Source organism: Dromiciops gliroides, chromosome 2 (assembly GCF_019393635.1).
Source record: "Dromiciops gliroides isolate mDroGli1 chromosome 2, mDroGli1.pri, whole genome shotgun sequence".
NCBI lineage: Eukaryota > Metazoa > Chordata > Mammalia > Microbiotheria > Microbiotheriidae > Dromiciops > Dromiciops gliroides.
In genome coordinates, this window is record NC_057862.1 from 304,527,366 (window position 1) to 304,551,848 (window position 24,483).

General features: G+C 39.6%; 1 protein-coding gene across 1 annotated transcript in view; it reads left to right on the top strand.

The window, feature by feature from the left end:
- The window catches only part of SYNE3 (spectrin repeat containing nuclear envelope family member 3), a 202,886-nt gene that overhangs the window by 108,154 nt on the left and 70,249 nt on the right, over window positions 1-24,483 (top strand). The window contains exons 8-11 of the mRNA XM_043989293.1: window positions 3,794-3,955; window positions 8,920-9,264; window positions 10,766-10,902; window positions 23,525-23,699. Coding sequence (XP_043845228.1) covers window positions 3,794-3,955; window positions 8,920-9,264; window positions 10,766-10,902; window positions 23,525-23,699 — 819 coding nt within the window. The remainder of the gene's footprint in view (window positions 1-3,793; window positions 3,956-8,919; window positions 9,265-10,765; window positions 10,903-23,524; window positions 23,700-24,483) is intronic.

The window sequence follows — 24,483 nt, forward strand, 5'->3', positions numbered from 1 at the left end:
GAGTGGGGATAAGGCATGGACATGAATAATTGTGATATGAGGCAGAGTGCAATGAGAACAAAGGAAAGTTTCAGACAAAATGTTGGGAGAAATGTAAAAAGTCAAAGGTTATTTTCAGCTTGAGGAAGGTGAGAGTGAATAGATGATCAAAAAAAAAAAAAGGATTTGTGGAGGCTGTAGTACTTTGTAAGACAGTTCTTCCTTATGTTGAGCTAAAATCTTCCTCTGTGTAACTTCCTCCCAGCACTCCAGGTTCTACCCTCTGTGTCTAAGCAGAACCAACCTCTTCCACAAGACAGACTTTCAGATACTTGAAGAGGGTGATCATGTAAATCTGCTATTATGCAGGTGCCATGATCCATTAATAACCAGTGCTTTGCACTCAGCTCTGCCTGATAAAAACCAGTATGTCTCATCAATATGGGGACAAGGGAAAAAGTACTGGATTTGTAATCAAAAGACCTAAGTTTGATTCTCAGCTTTCTATGTCTATTTCTATCTCTCTGTGTGTCTGTGTCTGTCTCTGTCTCCCTCTCTGTTTCTGTCTCTGTCTATCTATCTCTCACCTGGAGCAAGTCACTTAACTTCTCTGGGCCTTGGTTTGCTCATCAAAAAAGTGGGAATCATAAAAGTTGCTTTATCTAACTCAAAGAGCTATAGTAAGGATTTACAGATACAAGTATGTAATGTGTTTGTAATTATAAATACAGGGTGTCCCCAAGATACCTGGAAGCCAGGGATTTGCCCTAGGGATTAAAAAAAGCCTTTACCAGATCATTGGATTCTAAAATGGTATTTACCATTTCCCCCCTTTAGATGAGAAGAAAAAAAAGAGCTAATGGGCAAATCAGGATTTTGTCTTACCCTGATCCAATTTATGGAGGAATCTCTGGTGATAGTGCTAACTTACATGTATTTTACAGTTTACAAAACCCTTTTGCATCTGTTATGTCACATGAACCTCACAATAACTCCATGTGGGAACAGCCAGAGAGACAGGAAGGGGAAGTGACTAGAATAGAATTCTGGCAGTGGGGACAGGGAAACAGGCTCCAATTCTACCTCTAACATTTATTAGCTCTGTGACCTGGAGCCAGTAGCTTCATCTCTTAATTCCCTGATCTCTAAAATGAGAATAATAATACTGTATCTGTAGGAACTATCTCACAGAAGCATTGTGAAGCTAAAATGTGATTGTATATCTAAAATGTTCACAAACTTTAAAACACCATAAGAAAATCAGTTATTATATAGTTATATGTATAATAATAATGTTATTTATTATTATTATTATTATTCCCATTTTACTGAAGAAAAAAATGGAGTCCAGAGAATTAAAGTGACTTATTTAGGGCCATACAACTATAGTTAGTAATAATTATAGCTAATATTTATATAATGCTTTACAAAGCACTTTATAAACATAATCTCATTTTATGTTCACAATAACTCTGGGAGGTAGGTGCTAATACTATCCCCATTTTAGACATGAGGAAACTCAGAATGACCAAGTTTAAGTGACTTGACCAGGGTCATACAGGCAGGAAGTAATTAAGGCTGGATTTGAATTCAGGTCTTCTGACCTAAAGGCAGCTAGGTGGCACAGCATTGGGCCTGAATTCAGGAAGACTCATCTTTGAGAGTTCAAATCTGGCCTCAGACACTTACTAGCTATGTGACCCTGGGTAAGTTACTTAATGCTGTTTGCCTCAGTTTCCTCATTTGTAAAATGAGCTAGAGAAAAAAATGGCAAACCACGCCAGTATCTTTGCCAAGAAAACCCCACAAATAGTCATGAAGAGTCAGACACAACTGAAAAAAGACTAAACAATAACAATTTCCTGGCTCCAGGTTCCTGACTCTGTACCATCTAGCTGCCTCAGTAGAAGAGTTTTCTGTTGCAGAGCTAGGATTAGAACTTGTATGTCTTCTGACTTCTGCTCCAGTGCTTTTCATGCCACATTGAACAGTCTCTCTCTTCACTTTTTTAAAAAATGCTCTTTTTCTCTTAAGCCATTTCCCCAGGTTTCAACCTTATTAGCCAAGGTAGATTATTCCTTTTGTGAGTGAAATATGTTAGGATAACTACCCTAGATATTTTTTATTTGCAAATGAAATATGCAGCATAGGAATGAGAGAATGATGTTATGATAAGGTCAGGGAAGTTAGATTCACAAGTGCTTTCTGTGCAGATCATATTCACCTGTAGTAGGTACAGTGGGCAGTGCTTCTTCCTCTCCTATCTCAACTTGCTCACTGCCCAGATCTCAGCCACTGTTGGAGGGTCCAAGAGATAAAAAGGGGAGGAGGGTGGGAGCTCTTTCCCCCAACTTTCCTATTAATTTCTTCTCTCTAGACTAGATACTGATTCCCCCCCCCCCAAACTACTCTGACCCTTAGACTTACTTTCTCCTTTTTTTTTTTTTTGTGGGACAGTGAGGGTTAACTTACTTGCCCAAGGTCACACAACTAGTAAGTATCAAGTGTCTGAGGCTGGATTTCAACTCAGGTCCTCCTGAATCCAGGGCCAGTGCTTTATCCACTTCGCCACCTAGTTGCCCCCCACTTTCTCCTGTGGCTTGTATAGTCTCTCTATTTCCTCCCCCTCAACTGGTGGGATGACCTCTCAAACCATTTGGATGGACAGGGAGTTGCCAACCATATCTTCCACAAGATGGAGGACCAATGGGCCTTGCCTTTTTGTTCTCCTTTATGTATTGTCTCCCCAGTTAGAATGAGAGGAAAGACTGGCCTATTTTTCTATTTGTATCCCAAATGCTTAACATAGTGCTTGACATAGAAATCTTTTTTTAAATGGATATGTAACTTTAATATTGAAGATACTATTAAAAATTAGAAGGGAAGGTGATCATACATCACTTGCAGTTATAAGTAGGATATATATTCTTAAATAAACAAGAAAAACAGTTAAAACAAGATAAAATAAAACTGAAAAGCTTTTGCACAGATAACAATAGTGTACCTAGGATAAAAATGGAAGTGATATAAATGGGTAAAAATCTTTGTATCAACTTCCTCTGATAAAAGTTTGGTATGCGAGATATATAAACAATTAATAGGCATATAAATCTTAAATGCTTATCCATTCATTCTTTCTTTCATTCATTAGTCATAACTTTTTTCTCTTTGGTGGAAGAGATTTGGGTTAAATAGGACAATATTAATAACACTTTTAGTACTTTTTGGTTACAATAATAATAGTTAGCATTTATATAGATTTAACAGATACAAAATATTTTCTACATTTCAGTCATTTGATCCTGACAACCACCCTGTGAGGTAGGTGCTGTTATTAACCTAAATTTACAAATGAGGAAACTGAGGCACAGAGAAGTTAAGCTACACAACTAGGGTCAGATAGATAGCATTTGAGGCCAAAACCATATCACAGTGACTTTCAACCCTGTAAGCTTTCTACTGCATCCCAGCTGTTCTTCCCAAAATGTCAGTTCCTTATGGGTAAAAGGCCTGATAAAGCCTGGCTTCCAGGTATCTTGATGGTCGGTGACTTGGTAGAAAGGACACAGAAGTCCAAAGTTCTAGTCCAAGTACTCCTACTAAATTGCTATATAACTGTGTGTAAGTCATGTCCCTTTTCTGAGTGTATTCCCATCTATAAAATGAAGATGATCTCAGCTCTTCCTCCCTCATAGACTTGCTATGAGGATCTATGAGGATCCAGTGAGATAATAGATACTAAAATCCTACAAGATTATAAAATGTCTTGGAAATATTTGATAATGTTTTTTTATTGTGGTTATTCTTTTAATAGGAAAGAGTCAGCCTACTTGAGAAGATAACCAAGGAACATGAGCAGTACAAGGCAAACGTGGACCAATTTCACTTGTGGCTAAATGGGGTGATGGAAAAAGTGAACACCTCTCTAGGAAGAAGATGCAAGATGTCTGCTAAGCAGCAGCTTAAAATTTTACAGGTAACTTCACATATTGCTTATCTTTGGACTGAAGGTTTTGATAAGAAATATTCATGTTGTTCCGGCCCAGACTGTCCTGACTCAAAGAATAGGGAATAATACTCTGTGGTAGGAAGAAGAGAATTGTCATCCTTTTTTTTTTTTCTGGCAAGGCTTGTTAACAAGCATTTATAATCACTTAGTAAGTGCCAAGCATTGTTCTAAATGCTGAGGATACAAAGTGAATTTCAAAATAAATATATGGTTGTTTATAGAGGGAGAGTGCTAACAACTGAGGTGATCAGAAAAGACATCATTTAGAAAGTAAAGCATGAGCTGAGTCTTGAAGGAAATAACAGGTTTTATGAAGTGGAAGAAAGGTAGAACTACATTCCCAAAATGCAAGGCACCCTGTTGGGTATTGAGGGGTATCATCAGCCTCTTCCTACATATAAAGAAATGCTGGGAAAATAAAAAGCAAACCAAAAAGCAAAACAAAACCAGTCACTCCTTTCAAGGAGCTCACGGTCACATTAGTGTCCTTCTAAGAAGGAATGTGACCTAGAGACATATCAGGGATTGATGGGAAGTGAACCATCAGCTGTATAACTGCATCTATTCAAGTCACTTATCACTGCTTAGGATATGGGCCTCCTCCTTCAAGGTAAGCAGAGTGAGTCAGTGCAAAGAGTTCTGGACTTGGAGTCAGGAAACTTGGCCATGAATCTAGGTTTTGATGCCTATTAGCAATGTAACCTGAGGCAAATCACTGAGCCTCACAGAATCTCAGAGACATTCTTTTTTTTTTTTTTTTTTTGGCGGGACAATGAGGGTTAAGTGACTTGCCCAGGGTCACACAGCTAGTAAGTGTCAAGTGTCTGAGGCCACATTTGAACTCAGGTCTTCCTGAATCCAGGGCTGGTGCTTTATCCATTGTGCCACCTAGCTGCCCCCTCAGAGACATTCTAATTGAATCTTCATGTAATCTAGAATTCCTTCTACAGTTTACTCACAAGTGGTCATCCAGCCTTTACTTGAAAATTTTTAATGAGGAGAAGAAACCTACTAATCACCTCCTAAGGCAAACCATTCCATTTTTGGAAAACTATATACAGTTTTTGCTTTAAGTCATGATTTTTCATTCTTTGATTCAATCATTCATTGAAGCCTAAATCCGTCTCAGCTTCTTCTAATGGGTTCTAGCTCTGTTCTCCAGGGCCCCACAGAACAATGCCAATTCATGCTGGCATGAGAGCCTTACATATACTTGAGGACAATTATCATGTGCTCTAGCCTCAGGTTATCTTTTCTGCGGGCAAACATTTCTAATTCCTTTTCTTGGTCCTTTGATGATATGGTCTTCACCCTTCTGCGGATGCTTCCCAGCTTATCAATATCCTTCCTAAGATGTGGAATGCAGAACTAGACACATACTACAGATGGGGTCTGACCAGATTCAAGTACAGCAGGACTATTATTCACTTTGCTGCTTCCAAACATGTGTCTTTTTAATGCAGCCTAGGATAGCATTACCTACTTTGAGTTTCATTTTATACTATTGACTTAATTTGAGTTTGCAATTCACCAAAACACACAAAGTTATTCATAGGTCCAGTAGTGTTTCCCCTACTCTTCATTTGTGAACTTGATTCTTTGAACCTAAATGCATTATATTTCACCTTCAATAAATCAATCGACAAGCATTCATTAGGTGCCCACTATGTTCTTGGCATTGGGGGTACAAATACAAAAATGAAATAGTCACCCTCAAAGAGCCTATACTCTGTCAGGGGAACATGTACATATATAAATATATACAAAATAAATATCTGGAGGGAGAGCATTAGCAATCGGGGGTGATTGGGAAAGGCACCATTTTAAGCATAAAGTTTGAGTTGAATCTTGAAGGAAATATCAGATTTTATGAGGTAAAGGAGAGGAGGGAATGCAGTAATGTAATTATTCTGATATATTGGTTATTGAGAGGTATATAAAGAGCTGAAGATTGCAGTCTAATTGGGCAGGCAAGACTTATACACATAAGTAGATAACTTATAAGCTGTGGCAGTTCTTCACCCTGATCATGATCAGTAAAGCCTCATGGAGAAGGTAGGAGATAACGTGGATGGTGAAGGATGGGTTTATATATTTTGGCAATACACCTTCAGAGTAAATGTATTCTCCATGTAGGGATGTGGAAAACTGGTAAAATTGCTTGATTTTAAACAGTTCAGTCTCCTAAGTATAAATATTTATAAGCTGGGTCAAAAGGCAGATTTGTTTTGCTTATTTGTTTATCTCATATTATCTACCCATGTTTATTCAATACCTATCTGAGTAATTAGGGATACTTGAAAACTTAACTGTTTTGGCTTTTAAAGTCCTTCATAACCTGGCTCATTTCAACCCACCCCTACCCCATATATACCACAATCCAATGGCAATGGCCTTTCCATAATTCCTCCAACAAGACACTCCATCTTCCAACTCTGAGCATTTTCACTGGCTCTTCCTCCATACCTGGAATTCTCTCCTTCCACATTTATGCCTCCTGGCTCCCGGCTTCCTTCAAGTCTCTGCTAAAGTCCCACTTTGTACAAACCATTTCAGATTGCCCTTAATGCTAGTGTTTTTTCTTTGTGATTATTTCCTGGGCAAGTCACTTAACCTCTGTCTGCCTCAGTTCACTTAACTGTAGAATGGGGATAATAATAGCACCTACCTTCCAGAGCTGTTGTGAGGATCAAAGGAGATATTTATAAGAACACTTGGCACAGTGCCTGGGATGTAGTAGGTGCATATGAATGCTTATTCCTTTCCCACTTCCTTTATCCTGTAGATCTCATTTGCATATAGTTGTTTGCATGTTGTTTTCTCCAATAGACTATGAATTCCTCTAGAGCAGGAACTGTGTTATTTTTCTTTGAATCCCCAGTGTTTAGCAAGGTGTCTGGTGCATAGTAGATGTTTGATAAATAGCTATCGACTTAACTTGCCCACTCATGGGGAGTAGTTTACTGTAGTGGAAAGAGCACAGTGCTAGAGGTCAGGGTCACTGCTTGGTTCTTGCACTGGTTCTGCCACTAACAAGTTCTGTGATCTTAGGTCTATCAGTCAAATGAAATAGTTAAGCATATTTCTTGCCACATAGTAGGTGCTTTATAAATGTTTGTTGATTGATAAAGCTAGATGATTTCTAAGGTACCTTCTAACTCTGATAGCCTTTTTTCATCCCCATTTTGGCCTTTCTTTAAGCATCTGACATTGTTACTCACCCCCCTACTCCTGGATACTCTCTCCTTTCTTGACTTTCATGACACTTTTTTCTCCTGGTCCTCTTTCTACCTGTATGTTCTTATACATTATATGAACTTGTCTCCTACATTAGCATTTAAGTTCCTTGAGAGTAGGGATTGTTTTATTCTTTGTATTTGCATCTCTAGTGTCTAGCATAATGTTTACTATGTGCTTAATCAAAGTTTGTGATTGATTGATTGATTGATTGGTTAGACTGACTAGTATCGTCATATAATGGTAGATAGAGGGCCAGCTTTAGAGTCAGGAAGACCTGGATTCAAGTCCATTGATATATACAGACTGACTGTGTGACCATAGGTAAGTCACTTAATCTCTCAGTGCCCCAGGCAACTGTCTAACACTGTAAATTATAGACAAATTGCCAAGCAGCAACTTTTCTGATCCCTTCCTTCCCTGACTGCTTTGTTGGATCATCATCCATTTTCTACCTCCTTAAATTCCAAGGTTCTGTCCTGGTTCCTCTTCCCTCTCTGTGCTCTCTTGGTGATGTCATCATGTTGCATGGGTTCTATGATTATCTCTATGAAGCTGGTTCTCTAACCTCTTTCACCTGGATTTCCCCATGGCATCTGAGATATAACTTGTATAAAAACAGAATTCATCTTGCCTCCTAAATCTATCCCTTCTCCAAACTTTTCTAATTCTAATGCAGGTGCCATCATCCTTCCACACTCACCCAGATTCACATTCTTGGAATTAGCCTTAATTCTTCTCTTTCTTTCATTCTCCAGGCAAAATCAGCTGCTAAATTGTTCTGATTCTGTCTTCCCAACATCTCTCTTATTTGCCTACTTCCTTTCCCTTCACACAGCCACCACCCTGATTCAGGTCCACATTACCTCTCACCCAGATAATATTAGGAGACTCTTTGTTGAATTTCTGGCTTCTGGCTCTCTCTTCTCCAATGCATCTTCCACATAATAGAAAATAATCTTCCTAATGCATGTCTGACCACATCGTTCCCCCAATGAAGAGCCTTGAGTGCCCCTCTCTTAATTGCCTCTAGGATAAAACACAAAATTTTCAGCTTGGCATTCAAAGCCCTTAATAATCTACTTTTCTAGAATTGTCACATATTAATCCCCTTCCTATACTTTCCATTGCAGCCAAACTGATTTTCCTAAGACTTAATATGTCATCTCCTACCTCTTTGCCTTGGCATGATTACTTTTTTGTGCTTCGAATGTGCTCTCTAGAATATTCAGCTTCCTTCAAGGCTCAGCTCTTGTGCCACTACTAGTCTTATAGTTAGTAAGTGTCTAAAACTGGATTTGAATTGAAGTCTTCCTATCTCCAAGCCCAGCACTCTATTTAATGAGCCTGTTAGCTGCCTCCTGTCTATTAGGGTATTATATTTTCCCAGTATAATGTAGGTTCATTGAGAACAGAAACTGTATATTTTTGTTGTTGTTTATTCCCAATACCTAGCACAGTGCCTTTCTTCACATAGTAGGTACTATTAAATTCTTAGTAGATTTGATTTAATTGGATTTTAGATTTGTCTTCTATCTTTAACCCTTCAAGCTCTAACATGTTATAAGCATATTTGATAAGGATAATGAAAATGCCTCAGATTTGGATGGAAAAAGAAAAAGAACCCCTGGAAATATGGTTAATACCTTTTCTCTTATTTCTAATCAACCCTTTACAATTTCTTTACTCTTTAGAATTTCGCTAAAGATTTTCAGAGCGGTGAGAAGTCATTAAAGAAGCTTGAGGATCATTCTGTTGGGGTTATCCAGAATACCTCTCCTATGGGAGGGGAGAAGATTACTAATGAGCTTGAAGACCTAAGAAAAGCCCTGGACAAGCTGAAACTTTTTTGCAAGGAGGAAGAGCAGAGGATCCTAAAGACACTGAAGTCAGAGGGGGCTTATGAGATGCAGGCTAAACAGCTGGAAACTGAAGTCAGAGAATTCAGGAAGGAGCTACAGAGACTAGAGGAGGACCTGGAACCTGGGGAGAAAGCAAGAGATGAAACAGAGATGATAGCACGCTGGAGAACTTACTCTGTAAGTTGCATTTACTTAAATGTTGAATATGATCTGTCTAGACAAGTTAGATAGGCTGTGGGGATTCCCTAGTTCATTATGGAAATGCCTCAGGTTAGCAAATTAGACTAAATGTAGTTTGGAAGCAATACTGGACATGGAGTCTAAGGTCTTGTGTTTGAATCCCAGTGCTACTGTTTACTCACCTGTGTTAATTCAGGCAACTCAGTCTGTCTCTCTTTGGCCTCAGTTTCCTTCTCTGTAAAATGAGGAGGTTAGATTAGACAATCCCTAAGGTCCCTTCTATTCAGTGATATTAAAGCCAGGCCAGAAATAAAGATAGTTTAAGGGGAGCCACTGCTTGCTATTATCCACATCCTTTTTCAAGTTACCCATTATTTATTATTCAGTAAACACTGTATTGAGCACCTACTGAATACAGGTGAGATTAAAAAGAAGCATCAGGCAGATCCTTTGCCCTTAAGGGCCTATGGTAGGGGTTCTGTACCTTTTTAATGTCACAGACTCCTTTGGCAGTCTGGTGAAGCCAGGGGTGTTTTGGTAAATGTTTAATAACCAGCTTTCTGAGGGGGAAATGTAAATATGCCGGACATACTTTTTAAGTATAATCTTCTTTATTAACATTGTCTCAATCACTTTCTAAGGCCTTGTCAATAAACAATACAATAAACCAAGTCCTGATTTGTAGCATTTGCAGATTTCCAAGGTGTAAATGCTCTGACTGAAAATTTAATAATTGGTTCTCCTGAATTGGGTTGAGCTGGTTCCAGTGAACCCCTGGGAGAAGCCCACGGATCCCTTTTCAGAATAATGTCTATGTTTATAATTGAAGGAAATGCTAAATTCTAGGTAGAAGTTAGTGAAAATCAAAATATATTTTCCATATCCAAGTTCACATACCCCCTGGAATCTATAAAATGTGTACTATATAATTCTTATTATTCAGAAACTTCTCTAAAGTTGTATCTGAGTAAAAATAAAGCAAAGATTGCTATACTGGCTCTTGCTTTCCCTCCCAGATACATTTGGAAGGTGTGAACATAGGATTCAAGAAAGAGCCATTGAGCAAGTTATTTAATCTCCTTGGGCTTCATCTGTAAAATTGGAGGGGATTGATTGGCCAGTGTGGTCTCTGAGGTCATGTCCAGCTCTAGAGCTATCATCCAATGGGCTCATGAAAACAATGTACTAAGGAGTGGGAGGGATGTGATTTATGATTGCCAACACCAGCAAAAACAAGAATGCTTGAAGTTGAAATAAAGACTGCTCTTCTTGCCACAGTCAGAAAATAACTGTGGAAAATTAACAGTCTTTGGGACCTTTCCCTCTAGCTCTATCTACCTCACAGGTTTGTTGTGGAGCCCAGATGAGATAATGTATGGAAAGAGTTTATGAATCTTATGCATTACCCTGACTAGTGATAATTTGTTGAGAATAGTTGATTTTAATGCTCTAGAGAGTGTGTTTGGAATGTGACTTGACTGTTGTTTCTGTGATAAAGGCCACCAGATCGGCTCTGGCAGCAGAAGAACCCAAGGCTGAAAGACTGAAGTCTCAACTTAAGGAACTTGTCCGATTTTACCATGATTTGCAGCCCCTCTCAGACAGTGTTGTAACTACCATGCAAGAGTTCCAAAGGTATTTAGAATTGGTGATACTTTTGAGAATGAATAGATTTGGTCCCATCACTCTTGTGTTCAAAACCCATCAATGGCTCCCTATGATCTACCGAGTAAAATACAAATTCCTTTGTTTAGCATTGAAGATCCTCTATAATCTTGTACCAGCCTACTTTTCTGCCTTTATTTCACAATATTCTCCTCTATATTTCACTCTATACTTGAGACAAACGTACCATTTACTATCCCCCAAACATGTTCCACATTTTTCCTACCTCAGTTATCATTACTCCCTTTGTTCTTTTTGCCCGGAATGCCCTTGCCAGATTCTGTTGTGTTCCTACTCATCTTATCATTGAATTATATCTCTAAGTATCCCTTGTACTTCTCTAATGCCCTTATCATGTGGTATCTCATATTATCTACCCATGTTTCCAATGTTTCTATTAGACTGCAAGCTCCATGAGATCAGGGACTATCTAAGTTATGTTTCTCTCTCAGTAATTAGCACAGTACTCTGCACAAAGTAGGAACCTAATACATTTCTATTAAATAATATGGAATCTGAGAGTTGAATGGTCACTTAAAATGAAATCTTCAGGCAGACTCTGATTTTCCCTGAAATATGACACCTTTTTCTTTTCACCTCCCAAATGCTGTGGTGTTAGCTTTTAATACAGGTAGTATTAACAGCTGCAACTCATGCATTCACTCATCTGATACAGCCTAAAGACTTGGATTTTGCTTTTCAAGATAAAATTTCCCCATCTGTCATTTCCCCTAAGCCTCAGGATGTAATTTAGTCAGTATTTCCCCCTAGTGTTGCTATACAAGTGAATAAAGGAATTATAAGCTTTCAAATTTGAATAAACCTTTCTAACTGAATGTAGCACCTGAGTGGAAGTACAATATCTGGTATTTCTGTAGAGCTCTAACTCATAAGACCTGTGAAATAGGGAGGGCAAATATTGTTGTACTCGTTTTATAGACATAGAAACTGAGGAAGTTAAATAGTTTGTATAAGATCACACAACCAGCATCTGGGGACTAGAACCCATGTTTTCATAGCCTGTGACCTTTACCATGAGCCATGCTTCCTCAAGCCAGCTTCTTTTGGTAGTTTCTGGAATTACATGAAAAAGTAGGGACTGCCCATGGATTGAAGACTGTGGCTTTTGAATTCAAAGATTTAGACTACTTTGAAGTTGTGGCTATATAAAAATAAAATGAGATGAGATACTGAGCTTCCTGCTTCAGCCTATCCCTCTCAAATATCTTGTAGCCATGTCCTTTTTTTTTCTTGTCACATAATTGATCCATTATCTTTATTGTCATACAGTGAATATAAATTCCAGTGTAAACAATATGCTCTTGAAATTCGAGTGAAACAAAAGGGAAAAACATGAAGTTCGTGAATGTGTAACAACAGCAAAGATTAGTCCCAGAAGTAGCTTAATATTGTGAGAAAATTATTAATAATAGGGTGTTTTGGGAACTCAGAGACCACCACACACATACACACACACACACACACACACACACACACACACACACACACACACACAGGAACTCTGACTGGTTTTGCAGGGCCAGCCCAGAGTTAGGAGAATTTCTTTTTCTTTCTTTTTTTTTAGCCATGTCCTTTTGATGGACCAAGGATGAAGGATATGTGAGTAGAATGAGGAGTAACACTAACCATGGAAACAAGACAAGTAGAATGGATCGCCTGTAAGGGGCTAAAATTCTAGCTAGTCTGTCTAAAATATCTAATGAGTGGTCACCCATAAATTATAAGCTTTAGCAAGAATTAGACTTTTAAGCATTTATTAAGGAGAATAAGAATTTGGTGAAGAGAAAGAGAAAAGCCTAGATTCATCTATCTATCAAAGGGAGAGTGCATTTCTAGCTCCATTGTCCACCAGCATCCTGATGAAAGAGAGCAAGAGAGCCAGCCTCGCCCCCTCTTCTTCCCACAAGTAAACATCACTTTCTGACGCCAAAGAGCCAGATGTCTTGCCCTCAGATACCTTCTCCTTATGGTGGAGCTTTGCTACAGTAAGTCTCCAGCAGGTGGCATCATTCCAATCATTACATGCCTCATCAGATAGTGAGTTCCCCATCACTAGAAGTGCTTAATGGATGGCCTATTAACCAGGGAGACTGTAGAAAGCACATGGTTAAATTAGCTAGCCTTTGAGGTTCCATCCAAATCTCTGACTCTATGATTCTAAATGAGTAGGGTCAGCAGATGTTTGTGGTATTCTGTAGCTTTCTTATCTTCAAGGCTTACATTTCATTAGAATTGAGAGATCGGGCAGCTAGGTAGTGCAGTGGATAGAGCACCAGCCCTGGAGTCAGGAGTACCTGATTTCAAATCTGTCCTCAGACACTTAACACTTACCAGCTGTGTGACCCTGGGCAAGTCACTTGCCTCACTTAAAAAAAAAAAGAATTCAGAGATCACAGAATCATATTGTGTCAAAGCTGTCAGTCAAGACAGTAACTAAACAGGGAGCTCAGTAAGTGAGCATCTACGGTCTATTTAAATAATTCCAATGATGGGACATTTTGTACCGCTCAAGAGCCCAGCATGTTTTTCCTCATATGGAGCTTAAATGTGCCTCTACAACTTATTTCCACTGATTTTGGTTCTGCTTTCTTGGTCAGTCAGAAAAAGTCTTATCCCTCTTCTGAATTTTTAGGCACTTTTTGGAGGCTCTGTTACTACTTCCATCTTGGAGACAAGTCTTCCCTCTTTCCTTCAGTTCAACAGAAAAGAAAACCTACATCTCCCTGTTCTGGTCCTCTCACTCACATCTCAGGGATCTACTCTAGTCCTTTAGTCTTCTAACTTAGTAAGGTCAACCTAAAATCATATATCAACAATGAATTATAGAATCTTTTTTTTTTTTTTTTTGCAGGGCAATGGGGATTAAGTGACTTGCCCAGGGTCACACAGCTAGTAAGTGTCAAGTGTCTGAGGCTGGATTTGAACTCAGGTACTCCTGAATCCAGGGCCGGTGCTTTATCCACTGCGCCACCTAGCCACCCCCGAATTACAGAATCTTTAAATGTATACATATTAGGACTTGAAAGAAGTAACTTTACTTTTATCTGTGAAGTGATGGGGTTGGCCTAGAAAATAATGATAACCTACATTTCTGTAGAACTTTAAGGCTTACAAATCACTCATTACAGTTTCCCTGAGTAAGAGGTAATATAAGTGCTGCCTTCATTTTTTTTTTTTTAGTGAGGCAATTGGGGTTAAGTGACTTGTCCAGGGTCACACAACTAGTAAGTGTTAAGTGTCTGAGGCCGGATTTGAACTCAGGTACTCCTGAATCCAGGGCCGGTGCTCTATCCACTGCGCCACCTAGCTGCCCCTGCCTTCATTTTACAGATGAGGAAACTGAAGCCAGTGAGGTTAAGTGATTTGCTCTTATAGCATCTAGTAGGGGGACAATACTGGCCTCAAACCCAGTCCCTCTGACTCCAAGCTTAGTGCCCTTTTCACCATATGGAGATATTTATTGCCTCTAGAACTAGATGAGATAGATAGATAGAAAGATATGATATATTATATATATGTAATTGTTATGGATTTTCAGTACACAAACTTCAGATGCAAACATTAGATGTAGAAACTAACTCAGCCTTTCTCCTATCTCTGACCTCCCACACTGTTCAGCACCCTTTATTAATCCTGCCTCTTCAGTTCCCTGCTGTTCATGCTTAAGCATGATATATGGGAACCTAATAGAGCAGATTTTAGCTGTGTGTAGATTTGTGGACCTTTATTGTACTGATGGGCAAGTCTCAGAAGCCAAAAGTCTGCTGCACATTTTTGAGGATGGGAGAATTTTGTTGGCAAGTTTTCTTCATTTTAGCTGGAAAATGACAGGACATCCTTTCGGGTGCTGGCTCTGGAGTAAGGGAACCAGGATTCAAATCCAGTTTCAAACTCTTACTATAGAGAGTTTTCTTAACTCTCTGAGTTTATTTCCCCATCTAAAATGGGGATAATGATATTTGCATAATATCCCTCACAGGATAATTGTGATGAAAGTATTTTGTAAATCTTTTTTTCCCATATAGATATTTTATTGGTATTTTGTAAATCTTAAAGCTCTATGGAAATGTAATGATGATTAAGTAGTGACCTTGGATAAATATTTGACCTATGACAAATCTGGCCCTCAGTTTCATCACTAAAATAAGGTAGTTGGATGTAGCTCTATCTCTAGAATCCATACAACTCTAATACTTTATGATTCTAAGGTTATAAAGTCATAGATTCAGAGTTGAAAAGGACCTCAAAGTCATCTTGTCCAAATGCCTCTTTTTATAGATCAGGAAACTGAATCCCAGGGATTGATTTGTAAGGTTATATGGGTAATAAACATCAGAGGTGGCATTTGAACCCAGGTCCTCTGGTTCATTCCAATGAACCATGACACTTCTCCCTTCTAACTTTAATATTCTTCATTCTTTTCTATGAGTTTGAATGGTTCAAGGTCCAAGTTTGAGACTTTACCTAAGCCAACTTGCTTAGCAAAGATCTCAGGCAGAGAGGTTCTCAAAGGCTATGCCAGTGGAGCACACGTATTGAAAATGCTTCAAACATGGGTCTTGTGACTATCCATATGTCTATCATCTGAGAATCAACCCAGCTAGGTTCTGAGAAGCTCATTTCCAGGCTGACTGGAAAGTGAGATTTTTTTTGGCCGCCATAATTTACCAAGACCATCACCTAAGACATAGTAGAATTATAGCCTGTGTTAATGAAGGCAGTTCCCACACCTGTGAAATCACATATCCATGCAGTACTAAAGTTTTTGAAATATGGCTTGATCAGACTCTTCCCTTACATCTGTCCTCCACTCCACTGCCCCAGAAGAGGAATAAAATTTTTTTTATAGAAAATTCATAGAAACTACAAAATCCTACTTCACAGGGTTATGGAAGGCACAAAGGAAAAGTAAGAAAGGCACTAAAGTACTGATTTCTGGCAGACAGCATGTTTTTCCTTCTTAGTTATCTGTTAACACAGACAACTTCACAGCTGACTTCTGGCCAAGTCTGTAGTAATGTCTTGTACATAAACTCTATTCCCACTGAATGGCCCTGTCTTTCAAATTCTATGGATGATGACAGCTTGTTGGGAGATAAATTAACCTTGTATATGATTGTCTTATAGCCCATATGCCACCCTCTGTTTTTCTTATTTAACTCTCTCCAAAGGTATGCTTGTTTCTTATTTCACTTACAATTTTGTCTTTTTTGCTTCATTTCTTCCAGCCATTCTTACTAGTCTTGTTGCTAAGTGATTTTTTTTTTTGCTCTGATCCTCTGATTATAGTTCTTGTTGAGTTACTCTCTTTTCTGGGTTGATCTTTTGGAAGTCTGTGGATTCGTAACATTTCTTCATTATGTCCAGTGTCTTTCCATTTACTTTTATCTCTAGTCCCAGGTCCTGATTTAAGACTTTGGATTAGGGCTGGGTTTTGTCTCCTGCACTCTTGGATGGAGTGGTTGGGCCCTTGTTGGTGCTGCCTCAATTTCCTGCTGTTTGTTTTCACTTCCTCTGATGTGTCCATATTCACAGCACTGCCAGGTTTCAGGCCTCCTCCATCCATCATTGGATGTTATGATCTTGAGGGCCCTCTGGAACATTTCAGGTTATGAATTTTTGTTCTTCCTAGTTCATCTCAACCTGAGTTCTACTGGTTTCTTGGTTAAAGCATTGCAGGTTTTCACCTACCCTATAGCTTCTTCAGCTGAGTACTCCTATCTTCTTGGGTACAGAGCACAGTAGATTTCAGCATCCTAGGCATGTCTCTGGTCCATGCTAGAAGTCTTCCAGCATGTTTTATTCCAGCCAGCTTGTGCTACCTTTTCTTCTGTGCTAGACAAATGAGCTAACTGTAGTTAGCTTAGTCATTATTTAGTCTAAAGTTCTCCATATATCTTTGGTGGAATACATGTGTGAGAGCCGAGTTCTGAAACCATTCAAACAGCCATCTTAATGGGAAGTCCTTTCTTAGCTCTTCCTTCTTTCCTCCCCTTTTAACTTCCTTCTTGGCTTAACTCCCCTTCCCAATTCCTTAATGAATGAGCTCTAAGTAATCCTTATCCCACACTTATAGGAAGATCGAGGATGAAATACATTTTCCCTTACTTCTCCTCTCCTTTCACAATAGTCTGAGACTGTTGTAGAGTTTGAGGGAAATAGAAGTATGTGATCCCTGGCACTAACCTGAAGAGGAAACACACCTCTCAGAATGCTTCTAATATATAAGCAGAAGTACAAAGTTCTTAAAAAAATTTTTAAAGTAGTTTTGGAAATAGAGCACTAGTAAGGAAGACAGATGCTTGTGGGGGGAAAAAACGGAATTTCTGTCCTGGTATCTTTTTAGCACCATAGTGGAGTCAAGGTGTGTTTCGTGAGCATGACATCTTTGGAATTTTTTGAAAGATAAGAATAAGAAATTTCCATACCAGTCCCAGCTATATTCACCCAAATGCTGCATGTGGTAATCTGATAGAGTTTAGGACTGTGGGAATTAACACAAGATCATTAGTGTAGGGCTGGAGCTTCAGGAGAATTTGTCAGTAACTGCAAAGAATATGACAGAATCATATATTGTTGGAAAGTGCTATCTGTGGAGAAAAAAACCTAAGATAAAGACAACAGACAACCTAGGATAATGGAAGGAACATTTGAGTAGGAGTCAGAAGAATTGGTTAAAGCTTTGGCCTTGCAACTATCCTGATGTGACCTAAATCATATTTAATCTCTCTGGGCTGGTCAGCATCTTTTCTTGTAAAATAGGGCTGAAAATAACTATGCTTGTGTCAAATATGATAATGAATGGCAAATACTTTGTAAACTTTATTGTTGTTGTTATAATAGCTAGCATTTATATAGTGCTTTAAAGTTTCCAAATTTCTGTACATGTTATCTCATTTGATCCTCACAACCCTATGAGGTAGATGAAGAAAACAAAGCTGAGATAACTATTAAGAGACTTACACAGTCACATAACAAAGGTATGTATGAAGTGAGTGCCAGTTCAGCATTCTTACCCACCCAACACTGTAGAACTCCTTTATGTAAAGGAGTAGAAAAAAGATGGAGTTAAACTAACTGAACCTCAAGGTCCCTTCCACTGGTAACATTGCGTGATTCTTGGCTTTGAGTACCAGATGGTTTAGTCAGTGGGAGAATCAAGGTTATGAATTGGAACAACTAAGAGGGCCTCCTCAAGAGAAAAATCTGGGGTTGAAGCCAGATTCTAACAAAGAACAGCCAGAGGCACTCTTATGTAGTGGAAAGAGTCTGGCCTGAATTCAGCAGACCTGGTTTTCAATTCTGGCTCTTATTCTAGCTGGTAACCATGGATCAGTTGCTTACATTTCCTGACCTCAACCAGTCCTCAACCATTAAATAAATGGGCATTAATACTTTATATCTCTGGCCCTGAGTTTCCTCATTTGAAAAATGAGGATGATAATACTTATATTAACCTTCCTCATGGGACTTTTGTGAGGAAAGAAATTTATAAACCTTAAGGTTTTAGAAGTGTGAGCTACATTATGTGTCTATCTATCACCAAACATTTGTTAAGTGCTTAGTATGTACCAGGCTGTATAATAAGTTCTGGGAGTAAAAATATAGGCAAAACCACCAAAATATCCTCTGTCCTCATAGAGCTTATATACTATTTAGGGAGGCAATGTACAAATGAATAAATGCCTGCCACAGAGATGCATATATACAGAGTAGAAGCAAGGTAACCTTAGAGAGGAAAGCTCAGGTCATTGGGGAAACTGGGAAAAGCCTATTATAGAAGGTGGTGTTTGAGATGAGTCCTGAAGGAAGCCTAGGAAATCAAAGGTAGGGTTAAAGAGGGAGAGAATTCCAGGCATCGTGGACTGCCAATGCAAAGGTATGGAGTTGAGAGATAGTGTTGTGTACAAGGAACAACAGGGAGGCCAGTGTTACTAGATCATAGAGTACATGAAAGGGAATAAAGGGTAAGAAGAATGGAAAGGTAGGAAGAGGCCAGATTGTGAAGGACTTTAAAGCCCCAAAGAAGATTTATTTGATCCTGCATTTATTTGATCCAGTAGGGAGCTACTGGAGTAGTTGAATTGGGACATGAAATGTTCACACCTGAACTTTTGGAAGATGAATCTGACAGCTGAGTGGAGGATGGACTAGAGTGGGGAGAGACTTGAGAAAGGGAGACCAACCAAGAGACTATTTCAATAGTCCAAGTGCAAGGTGATGAGCACCAACACCAAGATGGTGGTAGAGAGAATGTATGTACGATGTTGCAAAGGGAAAATCAACAGATTGGATATGAGGGAATGAGAAAGTGAGGAGTCATGGAAGACACTTAGTTGTGAGCCTGGGTAACTAGGAGGAAGTAGAGCCCTCTATGGTATTAGAGAAGTTCAGAAGAGGGTTTTGGGGAAAAGATGAATTCATTTTTGAACATGCTAAGATCTGTACTAGATATCCATTTGGAGATATAAGACTAGAAATCAGGAGAAAAGGTTAGGATTAGATAAGTTGACTGAATCATTGGCATAGAGATGACAAGTGAATCCATGGATGCTGATGAAATCACCAAGCAAGAGAATAGAGAGTGAAAAGAGAAGAGGATCCAAGACAGAGCCTGGGTTAATACTCATAGTTAGCAGGCACGACCTGGATGAAAGAAAGACTGGTATTATAGAAAGAGAACTAGGAGAAACCAATGCCAAAAAAACCTAGAGAGAAGAGACTATCAAGGAAAAGAGGTTGATTGACAGTGTTGGAAGTTGTAGAGGTCAAGAATTGATAAAGGTTGAGAAAAACAGTTTGGGGATGTTTAAGATCATTGGTGACTTTGAAGAGAGCAGTTTCATTTGAATATTGGAAGTAGAAGCCCAAATGTCGGGTTTAGAATAGAATAAAGGGAGAGGAAGTGAAGACACCACTTGTAGTCACATTTCTCAAGGATTTTAGCCAAGGGAAGAGAAAACATAAAATAATAGCTAGTAGGGATTGATGGATCAAAGTGAAGATATTTTTTAACAATGGGGGAGACATGAGGTTGTTTGTAGGCAGCAGGGAAGTAGCCAAAAGAGAGGATGTGATTGAAGATTAATGAGATGGTGGGGATGATCGAGGGAGAAATCTACTGGAGAAGGTGGGATGGAATGGAATCAATGGTACAGGCAAAGAGAGGGGTAAGCTAGCCTTGGTAAGGAGAAGGGATACCTCTTCATTTGAGACCAGTGTCATAGCAAGAGAAAACATCTGAGTGATGTCACATAAAGAGGAAGGGATAAGAGGAAGCTCTTATTGAATGGCCTTAATTTTTTTCAGTTAAGTAATAGGTAAGACTCTCTGCTAAGATGGTGGGAGGAGAGATGCTATGGGAGGTTGGGGGGATAAAAAGCTTTGGAAAAATAATTTTCGTGAGTGGAATAGTGACTCAATTAGTGATGTATAAAAGGATTTTTGCAGTAACAGCTCAGTTGATATTATATAAAATAAATTCGTAGTGTACCCAGTCAGCACAGTTTCATGACTTTCCCCAGTTCCATTCAGTAGCTCTTGAATAGAAATAAAGGTAGTAGATGGTGGGAGTGATCCAAAGTCAGGGCTTGGCAAGGTATGAATGGTGATGGGATTAGGAGGCAAGGGACTCTAGTATAGAGGAGAGTGTGGAGTTGAACTGGCTTTTCAAGTAGTCAAGCTGGGAAAGAGAGGAGGCTCTATCCAGTGCAGGAAAAATGGCTTGTGAAAGGACTCAGGCATGGAGGAATTGGAGGTCATAGTGAGAATGAAGAATAGATTTAGGAGTTATGGGGTCAAGAGGGAGAAATGGAATAATAAAAGATTGTAATCAAATGAAAGAATTTCAGAGTTCATAAACCTGGGAATAGCCACAAAATCAATGATATGACCATCTCTATGATATAGCTGAGGAGTAGGTTATGGAAAATGAGTAGTAAATTGAGGAGCTGGAAAGTTAAGGTGTTGAGGATCACTATGGACGAAGTTCAGTAGTGTGAGGTAAAGAAGTTACTGGTTAGGTCCCTCACTGGAATCTGTGTTAGCTTACCAAGCCATTAAGATTACACCCCCATGGGGCAGCTAGGTAGTGCAGTGGATACAGCACCGGCCCTGGATTCAGGAGGACCTGAGTTCCAATCTGGCCTCAGACACTTAACACTTACTGGCTGTGTGACCCTGGGCAAGTCACTTAACCCCAATTACCTTACCAAAAAGAAAAAGAAGAAGAAAAAGATTACACCTCCACCTCCTCACCACCTTGTACCTAATCAAGATCTGTCTCTGTGTCACTCTGGCTTTTGCTAACCAGTATATTGTTCCCAATTTTCATGTACTTTTTTTTTTGGAGGGGGGTATGGCAATTGGAGTTAAGTGACTTGCCCAGGGTCACATAGCTAGTGTCAAGTGTCCAAAGCAGGATTTGAACTCAGGTCCTCCTGAATCCAGGGCTGGTGCTCTATCTACTGCACCACCTTGCTGCCCCCCAATTTTCATGGATGGGAAAATTGAGGGCACTAATATCATTCATAAGCTCATGTGAGTTAAACAATAAGTTGTGACTTTCAGGTGTTCAGCGTAGAAGTTTGAGAGCCTCTCCCTACTTCCCTTCCACCTTTGTGAATTCTGCTTAGGCTCTGCTTTGGTTCAAGCAAAGGGAGTATCATTCTCCTCAGTCTGTTGCCTCCCATCCTGTAAGAAGCTTCATTTCCTTTTCTTATTTCCTTCTCCTAAGAAATTGTGTTCATGGTCCCCTTACATGTTCTCAGGAAATACTCAGGTTTCTATATTTGGGAAACTATTTTTAGCATAGTGTCTGACGTATTGTAAGTACTTAATAAATGTCTTCTCATGTGTCTCTGTCTATGCCTCTGTCTTACTCATTCCATCCATCCATCCATCCATCCATCCATCCATCCATCCATCCATCCATCCATCCATCCACTCACCCATCCACAATAAATAGTGCTACACCCTATATGACCTATATGTCTTGTTTTTTTTCCTTCTATTTTCTGCAGATTTTATAAAAACATCAAATTGTAATTAAAATATTTCAGGTTGAATGTCACTAGTATTGTTTCTGAAAAGTCCCTGCAACAACACGTCTCGGCCTTCAGCATTTCTTTTAAGAGTGTTCTTTGCTTGTTTGGTTTTGTTTTGAAAAATGGCAGACACCTGCATTATTTTTCAGAATTGCCTTCTGTTCATTGACTTCCTCAGATTTCAAGTACTGATATGTGTGCAACAGGTGGTGCTCTGAGTCCCATAGCTTAAACCAACCATTCAGCTTTTTCTTTGGCTTCACTCTCAGTGGGCAGTTTGGACCTTACCACTGAAGAATACAAGCATCAGACTTTGGGAAACAGGGCATTTGCAAGGAGTTAAGGTCAGCCATCAGAACTTTGAGTAGCTGACTGACAATGCATTTCAAAGGTGTGAAATTGGCTTCCTGATTTGTGGGGACCACAGATGTCATCCATAGAAAATGTGGTCTTGCTGTCCTTCTGGCAAAAGTTAATTTAGCAGTAGTGAGGGTGGTGAACTGGAGGCTATGCTGGATACTTCTCCTGAGGGAGATAGGAAGGGCAGCACTACTCCTTCTCAATCATCCTTTTGGCTCCTTCCCTCTGGCTTCCTTTCAAATCAGCCTTGGAAAAGCAACGAGAAGGGAACAGGTCAAGGCTCCACCTTGCAAGGCCAGACAGCTCATCGTAACCTCCCCTAGACAAAAATAGCTGACCATTTGCCTAAAAGACCTGAGTCTGAGTTTCTATATCTACCCTGGGAAGTTGTATTTTTTAAAAAATGAATCAGTGATTATCTTTCTGTAGCTCAAGCCCAAAGTGAGAGAATTTCTCAGGTTTAACACACACACACTACAGTTGTAAACTCTTTCCTCCTGTGTGCTCCCCAACTACTGTCTCTCTATGCCACCATTGTGAACAAATACATATAAATTAGTGGTGCAGGAGCTTGCCATGTTTATCATACTTAGAAGTAAACAGGGAAAGTAAGTGAACCCTTAGGAATGGAGATTTAGAAAACATGCTCTCCCAGAAAGAAGAGAAACAGGCTAAGAAATCACCACCTCTGCTCTCAGCCCAGAAGGTTCCAGGAACCCAGCAAAAAACAATTTTTTGCATGGCTTAAACCCCATATCCTAGAGTCCAGCTCTGAGGGTCTCTTGCCTAGTGCTCTCCCCACACAGTTCTCTAAGGGAGTCGTCTCAGTCCCCTGACATAGTTGCTAGTCTCAGAGGCTGCCCTTCCTTATTTGCCCTGGGACTAGCATCACTGTTCTTTGGCTGCACATCTGTTCCTCAACTCCATCTTTCCCACAGATTCAGCTGCCCCCACCCTCCTTTGGAATAGGAGAGGCTAGATTGTCAATCAAAGTCTGGTCTTGTCCAACCAGGGCCAGGGCACACTTCCTTGTGGTCCAGGAAGAGAATGCTGAGGGATGTTCATTCTGATCAGTATCCCTATCTCCTTCACAGCCCCAAGAAGTGCTATGTGAATAACGCTATCCTGCTAAAACAGTCTTCTGTATTTTCTTTTGATCCTTACAGGGTTAAAGAGAATTCCTCGAAACTAAGAAATCGTTCTGGGACAGACCTGTGGCAGCACTTTCAGCACCCACTTCAGGAGTTCCAGCTGTGGAAGGCATTGGCCCAGAGACTTCTGGCTATCACTGACAGCCTCCCAGATCTCCCATCAATACATACGTTTTTGCCACAGATTGAGGTAAATAGGATGGTGTCATGAGAGGAAGTCTGTACTAGGTTCCTTTAGTTCGTGTTGGAAGGAAATACACATGAGGCAGCTCACTGAGATGGGCAGATAAGCAGCTTTTCCCTCCTAATAAATAAAGTGCTCCTTGCTATCATCCTGTACATAGGCATAATAGGTAGCTCTCTGAGATTGTATGATTTGTAGAGCACATGTAGAGCACAGAGGAAGCTACGTGGTGCACTGGATAGACTACTGGGCCTGGAGTCAGGGAAGACCCGAGTTCAGATCCCATCTCAAACACTTATAACTGCGTACTTAATTTCTGTTTGCTTCACTTTTCTCTACTGTAAAATTGGGATCACAATAGCACCTACACATAAGGAATATCACTTTGGCAGCACTTTATATATGTAAGATGGACTGGAGGGGAGAGACTTGAGGCAGGGAGGTCAAATAGGAGGCATTTTCAATGATCTGGCTAAGATATGACTACTTGAAGGTGCTAGCTGTGTGAGTAGTGAAAAGGCCAGATACAAAAGATGTTTTGGAAAGGATAATGCCAAGATTATGAACTTGGGAAACTGGAATAATGGTGGGATCTTTAGGAAAGTTTGGAAGAAAGAAACACTTTGGTAGGAAGATAATGAATTCTGTTTTGGACATGTTGAGATTGAGATGTCTCTGGAATATCTAGTTTGAAATGTTCAAAAGGTAATTGGTATTGCAAGACCGAAGCTTGGGGAGACACTGGAGCTGTATATAAAGGGAACCTAAGACAGAATTCTGGGGAACACCC